Here is a 14,666-nt window from a genome sequence, read left to right as displayed (position 1 = left end):
GGCACCACCTTGAAGGGTTTTAGTTGAACAAATTGACTCCAGTACTTACGTTTTTTTTTTTTTTAAGACTGGTGCTTATTCTTTCAGTCTCCTTTTCAGAACTACTAAGTTATAAGGACATAAACAAACCAATGATGGTTGTCAGGTTGTGGCAGAGTGGTGACAAACAGACATAAAAACACACTGAAATATATATATGGACTTCTGCACAGCTACCATCTACCAAATTCACTGACAAGTCATTGGTTGGCCTGGAACAATAAATGCATTTGAGGTGTACAAAACTCAACGAGACCGAGCCGTGAAAATTGAAAAGAAAGAACGCTTCAGTTACGAATACAAAATCGCGGCAAATGCCAGTAGCAATCCAAAAACCTTCTTTGCCCATGTCCAGCGGAATTCCCGCTTGAACAACCAGATTGCAACGTTGGTAGACTCAACAGGCGTATCGATTGAGGACCCTTATCAACAGAGTCAATTATTTGCCGAGGCTTTTTCAACTATTTTCAAACAAGATGATGGTCGTGAACCCCCTCCATTTGATAGATCAGTACCTCCAATGCTTCGATTGGTCATCACGCGGCACGAAGTCAAACGTGTTATTCAAGGCCTCAATGTCAACAAAGGTCACGGCCCTGACGGCATACACCCACGGGTTATCAAAGCGTTGGCTCCGGTCATCTGCGAGCCCTTAACACGACTATTCAATATGTCATTGGCGACGGGTGTTATACCTGCTGACTGAGAACAGCGATAATCTGCCCAATTTTCAAGAAAGGGAGCCGCGAAGACCCGCTTAACTACCGACCGGTTTCCCTTACATCAATTATCAGCAAGATGTTCGAAACCATCCTTAAGAAAAGTATGATGCTCCACCTCCTAAACACAGCCTCTATCTCTGATTCCCAACACGGCTTCGTGCCGAAGAGATCATGCTTGACCAACCTACTAGTAATGGAAGAATTGGTGACGCGCATCCTCGATGATAGTGATGCTGTTGACATCGTTTTACTGGACTTTGCCAAAGCTTTTGACTCGGTAAACCACCGCCTATTGCTTGTCAAGCTTCAAGCATATAGTTTCCATCCGGATATTGTACGATGGGTTGGTGCCTTCCTCTCAGATCGCTCCTTCCAAGTCCAAGTTAATGGTTCGCGGTCCGATGTCTCCAGTGCGAGCAGTGGCGTGCCTCAAGGTTCAGTGCTTGGGCCCTTGTTGTTCTTAGTCTTCATAAATGACTTGCCCGACGACCTCACGCAACACACCCTTCAATTTTCCGACGATATCAAACTGGTCGCTCCTCGCGGTAATATAGAGGATCTTCGTCGATGCCTCCATCAAATTTGGAAGTGGTCTAACAATTGGGACCTGTGTCTGAACGTGTCAAAGTGCTGTCATCTGCCTGTCGGCTCTACTCCTGCAACTCAACTTGATTTCGAGCCGGGTCGTCTGCTGCTGGAGAGGACCGATCAGGTAAAGGACCTAGGTATCTTGGTGGATTCCTCCTTTTCGCCTTCGGCCCAGTGCGTCCATGCTGCCAACAAAGCACGCGGAATTCTTGATTCGACGGTCATTTGGAATGCTCACAGCAGCCATATTCCTACCACTCTATGTCACGCTGGTGAGACCCATATTGGAGTATGGGATTCAAGCCTCTTCTCCTTATCTCCTCAAAGACATACAGCATCTCGAAAGAGTCCAGAAGCTGGCTACCCGCATGGTTCATGGTCTCAAAAATTTGTCCTACGAAGAAAGGCTGAGGACGCTCGACCTTTATTCTCTTGAAAAACGCCGCCGCCGTGGTGATCTCATTCTCGCCCACAACATCATAAGCGGAAAGTGTAACCTCTCAAAAGAGCTGTTCTTCACTCCTGCTCCAGAGCGTCGGCTGCGGGGTCATTCCGAAAAGCTCTACCTGCGACGATTTCATCTCAATCGAAGGAGAGGAGCTTTCTCCGTCCGGGTTGCAGATCCGTGGAACAAGCTGCCAGACGAGATGGTGAAGATGCCGACGACCGCTTTGTTCAAAGCCTCCCTTGACCTCAAGTGGCCTGAACTCTTTACATGAACACCACCCTGTACTTAACTCCATGTCCCCCTACATGGCCTTGCTATTTGCTTTTGAGCCAAATTAACTAACTAACTAAACCTATGGTTAGTGCTAGAACACATTTCACCACAGGTTTGCTTAACCCTTTTGCTACTATATTTCTGTTGAAATACTACCATGGCACACCCTTCTACTGGTCAGGATGCATCATACATATGCCTCAAATGTGCATCCTCTGTCAATCCCTCTTTTGCGGAGTTGACTTCAGGCACTAGACCATGCAGAGTCCCCAAATTCTGTTTGCAAGACCATCTCAAGGCCCCATCCTCTGCTGCTCTGTTGACCCAAATACCTGGGAGACAATCACCAAGGACTGCCCAAAGTGGTGGCATATCTTTGTTGAGGGAATGAACCAAATGGAAATGACATCAAGAGATAGAGATTAGATGTTAAAGACACAAAGAATGATTCATGCTTCCTCATCGTTCCCCCTCTCCACAACTCTCCCTTGTGATAAATGCCCCTGGCTCTTCTATGCCATCATTGTCCTAAACAGCCGCCTCAATACCAACACTCCTCGTACCCTTCAAGATGCTACTAGGATACAAGTTAACACTAATGATGATATTACCTTTGCTTCAATTAATTTGGAAAATAGTGAAGAATTTTGTAAAATAATTTTGTCATTATTAAGATGGTGTTTAGAATATACATTATGAAATTTCAATGGAAGGTTTTAATTTAGATTGCTTCAATGTAGGAAACTTGTATCATAAGAACAAGGGTGATCTCAGCTTGGTTGGTAATCAGGGCAACTACCTTATCACTCAGAATGCTTTTTGGTGAGAAAAAAAGAGGGCAGAGAAATGATTGTAAACATTAAGTGTATTTCTAGAAGATTAGTGGTTTGCTGATTTTAGGAGTTGATAGAGGACTTCTCTGAAGGCTAATTAGAAGTAATTTTATGAACAGAGAATAATTGATATTCTTATAGAAATGTAAGTATTGTTTAAGATAATCTGTTATAAGGCATTTATCTGTTCTGTATTTGGATGAACAGTTATAGCAAGCAATATGGCAGTGGAATGATTACTGTACTGGGATCCTTAACTTGTTTTGTTCTATTGTGAAGCCTTCTAGGTCCCTTCTTAAGAAAAATGAATTCATATGACTAAAATATTTGGTAGGAATATATTGTATTAGGAGTCAGTTATACTTAAATATAGTTTTAAATATTGTTTTCAAGATATAATATAAATGATCAAACATGGAATATGGTAATATTCTTATCATTCTCCAGATGGGCAAGTTATTTCATACAACCTAATGCATTTTGGTTTTGATTTTTTTTTGATAATATAATTTTGGCTTATGGGATTTATGAAAGATTTTGTAATTGAATGAAAGGATAAATTTCAATTAGTGGTTTATGGATCTCTGAAACGTTTCACGTATCCCTAAATTAAAAATTGCTGCTATAGTTGAAAAGACTACATAAATAATTAGGGTAGTCATAGAAAGAGTAAGGTTAGGTAGAAACTAAATCTTAGAGGTGCTTAACTAAAAAGTAAACTAAAAAACTAAGATAAAGTTAATCAATGTTGTGAACTGAGATGATGTGAGGGTTTACTAGACTCTGTATCTGAATAAAACTGAGACATGGAGAACTGAGTAAACAACAATGATGTCAATATTATGTTAAATAATTCCAGATTAGTTAGTAGAAGGGTACGCATGTCTGTGGAGTGCTCAGCCACTTGCATGTTAATTACATGAGCAAGCTGTTGCATTAATCGGATCAACTGGAACCCTCATTGCTGTAACTGATGGAGTGTCAGTTTGTAGACTACATATAGCTGGTTGGTGTGGACATAATTCAGGACAAAATTTCAATGCTCTGATGAAAAATAAGAAAACAAATTATGTAACACATGCATGCATGCACACATGTGCACACACACACACACACACACACACACACACACACACCACACACACACACACACACACACACACACCACACACACACACACACACACACACACACCTAAACAGTTGTGTAGGTGTGTATTCCAAAAATGGAACAGCAACAACATTTCTTAGACCAAGACACACATAGCCTGCCAATGTGCTGGAATCTTCAGTGAATATTGACATATGGTAGGAATGGAGCTTTCATAACTGTTCTCTTGTTTCTGTGATAAACTCCTCTAGGCTAAAGGATAAAAATAGAAGTTGCTTGTAATGAAAGAGCCATTCACTTTTTCAACAGTTTCACTCAGTTTTAATTCTAAGGTTATTTCAAATATCTTAATTTTTCAGTTTGGCTTTTGCTAGTTTGTCTTTTAATTTTCTACTAATATTATATTTATGTGTTCTACATATTGCTGTAGTTTAACATCAGATTAGCTGTGATTGAGTAGATCTATGATCAAAGACATTCCAGCTGAAGCCATCCTGTCTTATTTTCAGTGTGTATCTTAGGCTACATTATTGTGTCCGTTTTATTTATTTTTTTAAGATGGTAAGGATAATTTAAGAGAGATTTCACTGCTATTGCTAGCTGGTTGAATAACCACATAGAAGCTCCTTCATTGATTAGTATAACATCATGTTTATATTTAATGGATGTATTGTAAAACAGGTTTGTAATTTTAATAGATGTATTGTAAAATAGGTTTGCAGTATATGCCTATAATATTTTGCTAAATTCATTCATTGAAGCAAAGGGAAATAAATATATACAGAAAAATAAAGGAGTTTCTGACATGAGATTAAAGTTAAATGTGACCATTGAAAAGAACAACACTTTTATTTATCTATTTTGTGTGGATTATATTTTTGAACAGCCTTCTTTATAATTAAACCATCCAGTTATTCTTGACTTCCCAGTATAGGAAATTTAGGCACTGCTCCTTCTTGTTCTAACTGTAACAACAGAAATAAACACCTGGTTTGTTGTATTACATTTCTTTTAATACATGTGAATAGCTGTGGTGTAAATGAGATGGTTTTTATCTATGAGAGTGAACACTGGTAACATTTCAACTTGGTTGCATCAGAAATATTGTTTTATTGTTAGTAAGATTTCATTTTAAGATTAACAATTCTACCACTCAGCCACCACGACTCTTGCAAAAGGAAATAATTTACTATATGGCCTGTTTAATAAAGTTTATAAAATGGAACAATGCCTGAAGCTTTAAATTCTTTTCTCCAGTTGTCATGCAAACACATTCCATTCAGCCTAGGAGAAAAGTTTTGTAGTTGCTTGGCCTGTAAGAAACAACATCAGAATTTCATTCAAATTGTACCTTACTGTCTTTAAAAAATGAAGGAAACATTGAATTATTTAATACTAGATAGAGTTTGCAAACAAAGAAAAGAAAATGGTATAATCATATCTGGAATACCTTTGATTATAGACATGCTGGATGAGGGTTGATCAACATAGTCTCCTATTGTTTTTTCTTTTCAGACCGTAGTATTTTATTTTATTTACTTAGTAACTAATGTCTTAAGGCTAGAGAATTGGACATGATGGTTTATTTTGTGTAGTTCAGTGCTTTGCATGTATTCTAGCCTCTCCAATAAATAAACCTTTCCACTCATGTCAGAAAGGATGTAAAATAGTCAAAAAAATATTAGATGTAGGTAGTGAATGTAGAGTATCTGTGAAGGATGGAAAGAGATAAAACAAGTGCTTCATTGGATATGTAATGTTTGTGCATATGGAAGACAAGGCACAGTTGAGCTGAAAGAAAAATCGGGTATAAGAGGCATGAGATGTAGTGTGCAAAAAAGATGACTGCATTGGTATGGACATATGATGCATATGGATAATGATAGATGGGTAAAAAAGTACCTGGAGGTTCATGTAGAAGAAGACATGGGCAGAAGAGGTGAAAGCTGATCTTAGGATGTTGAACCATGCAAAGGGGATGACAAAGGAACGCAACAAGTGATGTTGCTAAGGAGATGACAAAGGAACACAAGAAGGGACTATGCAATCTGTACATACAAGGAAAAGTGAATGTAAAAATGGTAATGATAATGATGATTAAAAATATTAGTTTTTTTTTTCTTTCTGGAATTGATTTTTAATGTTTGTTTTCTGTGTCTTTTATTGTTTTTCTAGGTAGAGTTGCTTTTCACTTGTGCTCGACCACTGTGAGCCAGGTTTGTCACCATGGAAGACACAGTGAGTCGAAGTTCTGTGGAATCTTCATCGACTGGCGAGGACTTTGTTATGGTAAATGGGGATCCAAAGCTGAAGATTACTGGCGATATCAATGACATCAACGAGGAGATTACTGATGATAGTTCCATAGACTTTAAGATGGCTTCAACTCCTATATCACCTGATATGTCAGATAGCTGTACTTCAAACCAACCTGATCATGTGATACCTTCCAGCCAATCTGTAGATGTGCTCAACACTCACAAAGTGAGTAATATGAACAGCAGCATGGATGAGTCTAAATCAGGAATACCAGGTGAGACCTCAAAAAGATCCTTTTATCCTTCTTGTTTATTTACTTTTCTTTTGTGTTGTACATCAATTGGATGTCATTTGAAAATGTCTGAAAAAAAAAGTTGTTCAAAGTTAGATAGAACTTATATAGAACCATTCACTCTCATTGTCTATTAACCAAATGAATTGTACAACTTTCCTCCTTTGTTTAGATATATAGCTATGATGTTTAAATACTTGAATAAAATTTATTGAGTTACTTTTCCAAACAGATCTCAGAAGCCATTACATTATTATTACTTTAATTTAATCTATAATTAAATTGGTAAGAATTGACAAGGAAGATGCCCATCTGATGGTGGATGCTTAATGGTGTTTGTGCACACCTGTCATTACACACAGTTTGTAATCAAATCCAGAGTTCAGATTCAGTGTCAAGGCAGATAAAAAAAAAAAAACCCCAGTGGACTGTGGTTTGAAATTAAACTAAAATGGCATAGTATTTATCCTTGACTGTTAAGTGAACTGATTGGTGTGCAGTGGTCTGAGACGACACTACATTGAACTAATACGTATTATTGAAAAATAGGTAAACTTATCGATAAATTGCAGTCTAAGGCTGAACCAAATTGATTTGGTTCCTATTTGTAACCTAAGTGGATATGTTGGTAGAGTGCGGCCCAAGGTTGAACCAGATTAATTTTGTATTTATTCCCAACAGTGACTTTAACTGAATTAATGTTGAAGTCTCCTGTCTAGAAAGAAACTTCCGCAGTATATTCATATGTGTGTATATATATATATATATATATAGAATGTATAATATATAATATATATTTTGCATTCATTCCTTTGTATATTTATATGTATAACAAATTATAAAGCAGACTGTAATATAAAGAACAGCAGTTATTCACAAGTTCATGCAAGACCCATACTTGGTACTGTAGCTTCTAAATATTTCAGTAATATTTAAAAATACCATATTTAGGTTAACTTTTTGAGACCAATTTTAAGCCCTATATTTAGTGAGTGGAACACATCTTGAGTCTGTAATCATTGTTTAAGCTCAAGTTTTTTACTTTTTTTTTTCAAAAGACTACTTGTATAATGCTTCATCTTCTAATAAGATTATTAAAAATGGGTCTCAAAATATATCAACCTATACTGTAATATTAATAATTTATTTAAAAACATTTTGAACTGACAGTAAATCAGTATGGCCTTTAAAAAGTCAATATTTATATATAAAGAGTCTGTGTATGAGAGAGGAAAAATACATAATATGCCTCAGGGCATATATATTAAACTTTTATATTCTGTATAAGTATGGCTATTTCTTACTTGTAAACAATGTTTTGCCTCAAAATCCTATAAACAAAAAGACATTTTTTTCATTTATACATGTAAGATGGTATAATTAAGGTGTGGCCATTTTGATATCAACAAACCTGAAATTGCATTTGTTTCTTTGATACAAAAATCTTTTAAACCCTGTTTTAAAGTGCTTATACTGAAAGTGAAACATTCTGCCTAAATTTTCTGTAAGAACTTTTTTATTAAGTTGGTTTCCTAATGCTAACATAATATAGCAAAAAAAAAAAAAATGAAAAGTTACTTTACTAAATTCCATTATATTTTTTATTATTTTCAAAATTAAATGAAACAAGCAATATATTCCACTAAAATATGGTCATAAAGGGTTTAGAGGTTTTAAGATTAGCTCACGTTGGCTTTTGTAACAGTTTGTTACTGGACTCTTCAGAACCAATAAAACTGCTGCTATTAGTTGGACTCTTAGCGTCAGCTGGAATCCTACTTTCTGTTTTCAACTCTTAATGATCAGCTGATGTAACCTGTACCAACAGAACTCTTAGATGGCTCTTGATATCTAGCTGTGAAAAGTCTTCACAATAAATGTCAAAATGTAAAGTCAAACCATTTTATTGCTAATGTTTCAATTCCATATTACATGGACTATTGTAGTGGCGTACTATTTAATTAAGGCTGTTTTATTGATTTTTTATATTACTGCTTCGGTTGGATGGTGGTGACTCACTTGACTTTTAATATCATGATGAATAACGATCAGTACTACTATTATCACCATAATCTCTCTATATATTACATTCTACTTTATAACAAGGCACACATATATACTATTAGAGTGACTTTCAATCTTTTTGTTGTTGCAATTGTTGTTGGTGCTGCTACTGCACTTTCTTTTATTACTGCCTCTATTATTGCTACTAAGTTCACCACCACCACCATCACCACCATTACTACTACTATCACAGAAACAACAACAATATTTCTCTTATGTAGGTTATGTGTTGTGAAAGACATATGTAGGAAGTAAGATCTTTGTGTAAATAGCTACAGTTGAAATACAGACATTTGTCATCTTTTATATTAACTTGTTACATCGAATTATTGTTGGCAATGTCATATTTATAAACACACGCATAGACACACGTGTGTATGTATGTATGTATGTATATATATATGTATATATATTTGTATATGTATAGATGCATATACATCTTATGTACATTGTGTGTGTGTATACACATACATACATACAATCTTAATGCACAGCTTTTATTGACTAAGCTTAGTTTTTTTTTTAATGTATGGTATACTAAGAAGCTTGCTTGTAATCATAGGTTCAGTCCCACTACACAGTACCTTGGGTAAGTGCCTTCTATTATAACCCTGTGCTGACCAGAGCCTTGTGAGTGGAAGGCAGAACCCAGAAAAAGCTAGCTGTGTTTATATATATATATATATATATATACTATACTATACTGTTTCATTAAGGTAAAAATCAACAAAAGTACTCCATCCAGTGAGAGATAAACATGATTTAATGTAAACTGTATTAAAATAAGATCTACTAATAGTTTCTTGCTTTTTTAAGACATGTGGTTAGGCACATTTTTATAATGTGCCTTGTGTTTCCAAGTAGTCTTAAAGCTTTGAGCATATGGTTTATTCTATCTGGAAATCAGGACGCTAGTACATGAGGACCCACGAGAAAAAAATGCAAAAGTTGATGCAAAAAGTGGATTGAGAAAACAAATGGTGAGTAAAAATGGAAAAAGAAAGAAAATTATTAGAGTCACATCCCCTTTGACCATAGAAGTAATAAATAAACTAGTTGTTGTAGAATAATTCAATGGAGAGGGGTCCAACATCTACGAGGCAGCTAGTCAATCTCAAGAGAGTGGAGTCCTCCAGAAATTTGACCATATGCTTGCATTTGTTGAAAATTTTGGATCTGAAATTAAATAGTGTGGAGTAATTCTTATATCTAAAATGAATGTGAAATCTTTCAGCTACATGTAAATTACATTTCTTAGATTCATTCTTCCCTTTGTATGTGTTGTGTAGTTGGTTTTCAAACCCCATATTTGACTAGCCAATTCAGTGGCTTTACATTTGTTGATGTGCCAAAGAAGATTGGTGGGTTGCATAAACCTTTTAAAATTGCCTTTGCATAAACTGGTGTAAGTTTTCTTTTCATTATGTTATCTTGAAATGTTGTTGTGACTTGTGCCTCATAGATGACAGAGTCTATCATACACACCAGGTCAAGTGGCCAAGCTTTGAGGGTTCAACACTTACAACTAGGAGTGGGCTCTTGGCGAGGCTCATGATTGATAATGTTTTTCATATTGGCACAGCAGCTGTATATTTTTATCAAGCATCTATTAAAAATCTTCCTGTATTTATGATTCATTGTGAAATGTTTACTAAAAGAGCCTGGAATTTCTCGCTTATATTAGTTTTAGCATTTAAGGAGAAGGGGCGGGGTAAACCATACTTTCCTAGGTCTGTTTTTAGGTTTCCTATTTTTAACTGAAGGGTTGTAATATATCTTATCTTTGAATATGTTGTTAGCTAGGGCATTGTTATAGTAGAAGGCTGCCTTATAAAATATTTCTTTTGAAGAGGAGAGATTAGTTAGCTATCAGTGTTTTTAAACACTATAGTGGGGTGACAGGACTGTTTCTGTATATAGGAAACCTTGTTTGGTTTATAGTAGGATTTATAAAAGCAGGGAAACGTTTCAAAAATTGACTTTGCACAGTTTAGTGGTGATAAGCCTAGTTGACTAAAGGTATGAATTAGTTTTTTTCCTAAATTTATTGAGACCATGACCATCAAAGCCATGAGATATTCCCAAAACCCATCATTCTGGTATAAGCCAATATCATGGGATGGGAACTTGGATTTCAGTGTATTTAATATAAGGAGACCTACAAGGTTGCAGAGGACAACACTGTTGTATGATCCCATTGATACATTGAACAATTCACCTATGCTGAGCTCTTACTGAATAAACGAGATTTTATTGTATGCATGATAAAGTCCAGGTGTATGTGGTCAATATGAACATATGTTTAATTATGACTTCTATAGTCAAAGGAGATGTAACCCTAATTTACGTTCTTTTCTTTCCTTTCTTTTTCTATTTTTACTCACTCTTTGTCTTCTCTTTCCACTTTTTGCATCAACCTTCTTTTTGTTTTGTGGTTTCTCATGTACCAGAATCCTGATTTTCAAATAGAATAAACCATGTACACAGAGCCTGAAGATTGCCTGTTATAAAAGCCTGTTTAACCATGTGTCTTAATGGCAAGTAACTATTAGTAGCTCTTATTTTAATACAGTGTACATCAAATGATATATATATATATATATATATATATATATATATTATATATATATATATGTATGTATGTCTATATGTATGTATGTCTATATGTATGTATGTCTGTATGTATGTATGTATGTATGTATGTATGTATGTACGTATGTATGTATATATATATGTATGTATGTATATATATATATATATGTATGTATGTATATATATATATGTATATATATATAAAGTTAATCCAAACAAGAAAGCACAAAAAAACACAACAACGCGAGGACGTGGAACAAATATAGTATTATTGGACGCTCAGGAAAGAAGGAAAGAAGATATTGATAGAATAAGCACCAGGCTTAAAATACTAGGGTTGATTTGAGTAAACCCTTCAAAGCAGTGCCTCAACATGGCCACTCTCTGTTGTCTGAAACAAGTAAAAAGTGTGTGTGTGTATAAAGATCTCATTTAATATGGGATTTCATTTATGTGGTTCATACATAGTCACCCTTTTCCAATTATACATGGTACAATTTTGCTCATCATTGATTACTTGAGCAAAAATAATACAGTACAATAATAGAGTGATTTCAGACCTTACTTATTGCTCTTCATATGTCAGTAAAGCTAAGCGCCTCTCCAGCATTCTCTTAGCTTCTTTCTGTTGCTCTCTTCTCTATTGAAGTAAAAGATTCCAAACTTTTGCCTTTTGTTCATGAATTTGTCCTTATGGTTAATTTTTGTGTACATTTTGTCTTATGACTATCTGCCTATGATACCATCCTGCCTGCACCTGTTCAATGCATTCTTTTGACTCTTTACCCCTATAGTTAATGTTTCATTTTTTTAGACATTCATCACTCCCTTCTCTTCTTATCTCTCTTCAGTCATTTTCTTGCTTACATGTTGTATACATACTTCCATAAACTTTAACCCTTACTGTAACTGGCTACTAAGCTAAACTTTGTTTTTGGAACATCTTCCTTTGATTATCCCCTTCTTGCTCTCTTTATCCCCCCTCTTTTTCCTATATTCCAACACTCTCATGCCACTTCCCTCTACATCTTAAACCACTCTGTAGACCAGTCACTTCCATGACTCTCTTTCACTGTTTTCTCCCTAGCTTATCTTAGCTTCTGTAATTATGCAGCTACCTCTACTCCCCTTCAAAGAATTCTTTACTCTTCATAGTAAATGGATTTATTGATTAGATTTTATTTTATTTCTTGCCAATGTAGCTTCAGTTTCCTTAGTTTCTAGAATTTGCCAGAGACATGGGCAGTACTGATTTGGTCATTACATTAGCAATATTGTTCATACCATATTTGTACTTAGAACAAATTCTTATCTGAACATACTTCTTGAAACACAAGAGAAGGGTTTTTCTTCAGAACAAAAATAGATATAATTAATAAAATAACTATGCAACTCCGCTGTAGCAACAAACCTGTTCTGATCTCTCCTTTCATACTTTAACCTCTCATCACCTAGCATAAAACTGCTCCTGTCTACTGTAGCCCCATTCAGTTGAAAGTGATCTTCTAATGCTGGTTCCACAAAAAGGAAAGCACCCAGTACACTTTGTAAAGTGGTTGGTATTAGGAGTGGCATCCTGTTGTACAAATCATGCCTAAGCAGACATTATGTTATGTCAGCTCTACCCAAGCAGACTCTATCTCTTTATGAATCTATTTTCAAATTCAAACGAGATATATTCCTATGTGTAGCAGGAATTGCTAAAGCTACTTAGGCAATTGTATCAAAGTATCCAAGTTAGTAAGGGATCCCCAACATTGTTGTTCAACATGTTACAAATAGCTAAATTGGTTACCTCTCTCATGTCACACACTCATCACTTTCTTTTGAAAGCTCAGTTGTTCCCTTTAAACATTGCAAAGTAAAGCTTTCTATTGATGTTTGGTATGAGAACTTTCTTGTAAAATTGCCTGTCCTTAGTTCCTGCCATCCTTAATATCCTACTTTTGAAACATTTTGTCAATTCATTCCATTACAGACTGTGTTGAAGTGTCTCAGTAAATATATGCAGTTATATATCTACATGTATTCAGTCTCATTTTGAAAATAACCCCAAAGGTTGTGCCCCACTCCCCAGTTTGGGATAGAGACTGTTTTACTGTCTTTACAGCTCACCAGAGATTGCTCACCTCTCATTCCCAAGATGCTGAAATAAAATAGTGGGAGGTTACTTAATTAACCCTTTTGTCCATATTTGTGTTGAAATACACCGTCTTTATTTCAATCAATTTTGAAAATGATGAAGAATTTGTCAAATTTAATCTGGTTTTTGAAAATTTTGTTGGAAGGTTTTAGTTTAGTTCATTTTAAAATGGCAAGTTTGTGTCTTAGAACCAGGGGCACTCCTAGGAGAGTTGGTATCAAAAGGGTTTAGTTTCTCTCTACTTATTTTAATGACTTATATTTATATACTGTTACCTTTAAGACTTAAGCAACATAGTCTATCAGTCAACACCACTAAAACAGACCTCATACATTTCCAGAAAACTTATCCGTTATACATCACTATTCATGAACTTTAATCAGCTAAATCCATTACATTGAACACAAATGCCAGAATTATCTCTGAAGATTTTGCAGCCAAAAGTGCATCAAAGTTAAAATTTTTTTTCTTAATACCAGAAAATATTTCAGCCTCTCACATGACTGACTCTAGAAAGGTTCAAAGTTTGGGCCTATATTGGACTATTTGTTCACTTATTTAACACATGATCCTACTATAAATACATTCTAGAGCAGTACTGGGCTGTAGATCATTTGGTATCAGGCCAATCTGAAGGGTGTTTTTGCAGTGTATATTATGCACTTTATTGTGTTTTGTTATGCAACTGATACTCTGGTCCATAGAAAAATTGTCTTGCATGAAACTAGTCTATGGTGCAAAAAGACATAGGGACTGCTGTTCTAGATCACCATCTCAGAAATAAAAAAATAAATAGACCACCCCCACCAAAAATAAAAGAGAAAAGAAAAATTTCTTTTAGTGAAACTTGCACATGATACAAATCTTAGTAGCATTTATTTACTATGATAGCATTTATCTCTCTTTATATGAAATTCTTTATCTCTCTGTCTGTTACTTATGCATTCTCAAATGGCTTGCCTCGCCTGTGTAATGGAACTCACTTAATTGTTATTTCCATGAAGCCCCATGTCCTACAGGCAACAATCATAACAAAGAATAAAATGTCTTTATTCCAAAATTTCCTCTCATACCTACAGATGTTCCATTTGAATTTAAGAGACTTCAGTTTCCAGTCAAGCTAAGTTTTGGTATTTCAATTAACAAATCTTAGAGTCAATCCCTCAAGGTAGTTGGACTTCATCTCTCTACTACATGCTTCTCCCAACCCTATGTTGATTGCTCACAAGTTGGAAGCAGTAACAATTTATTCATTTTGACACCAACAAAAAATTACACAATGAATATTGTTTACCCTAAGGTA

At 35.3% G+C, this 14,666-nt stretch overlaps 1 protein-coding gene across 6 annotated transcripts in view; it reads left to right on the top strand.

Annotated features, from left to right (window-relative positions):
- The window catches only part of LOC115230269 (rab GTPase-activating protein 1), a 140,938-nt gene that overhangs the window by 49,690 nt on the left and 76,582 nt on the right, over nucleotides 1–14,666 (top strand). For all 6 annotated transcript variants that reach the window (XM_029800505.2, XM_029800501.2, XM_029800493.2 and 3 more), the window contains exon 2: nucleotides 6,189–6,546. In XM_029800505.2, the coding sequence (XP_029656365.1) occupies nucleotides 6,240–6,546 (307 nt within the window). In that variant the 5' untranslated portion in view covers nucleotides 6,189–6,239. The remainder of the gene's footprint in view (nucleotides 1–6,188; nucleotides 6,547–14,666) is intronic.

This window comes from Octopus sinensis, linkage group LG2, assembly GCF_006345805.1.
Source record: "Octopus sinensis linkage group LG2, ASM634580v1, whole genome shotgun sequence".
Lineage (NCBI taxonomy): Eukaryota > Metazoa > Mollusca > Cephalopoda > Octopoda > Octopodidae > Octopus > Octopus sinensis.
The sequence above is the reverse complement of the archived record's forward strand: the minus strand, read 5'-3'. Positions and strand labels throughout refer to the sequence as shown.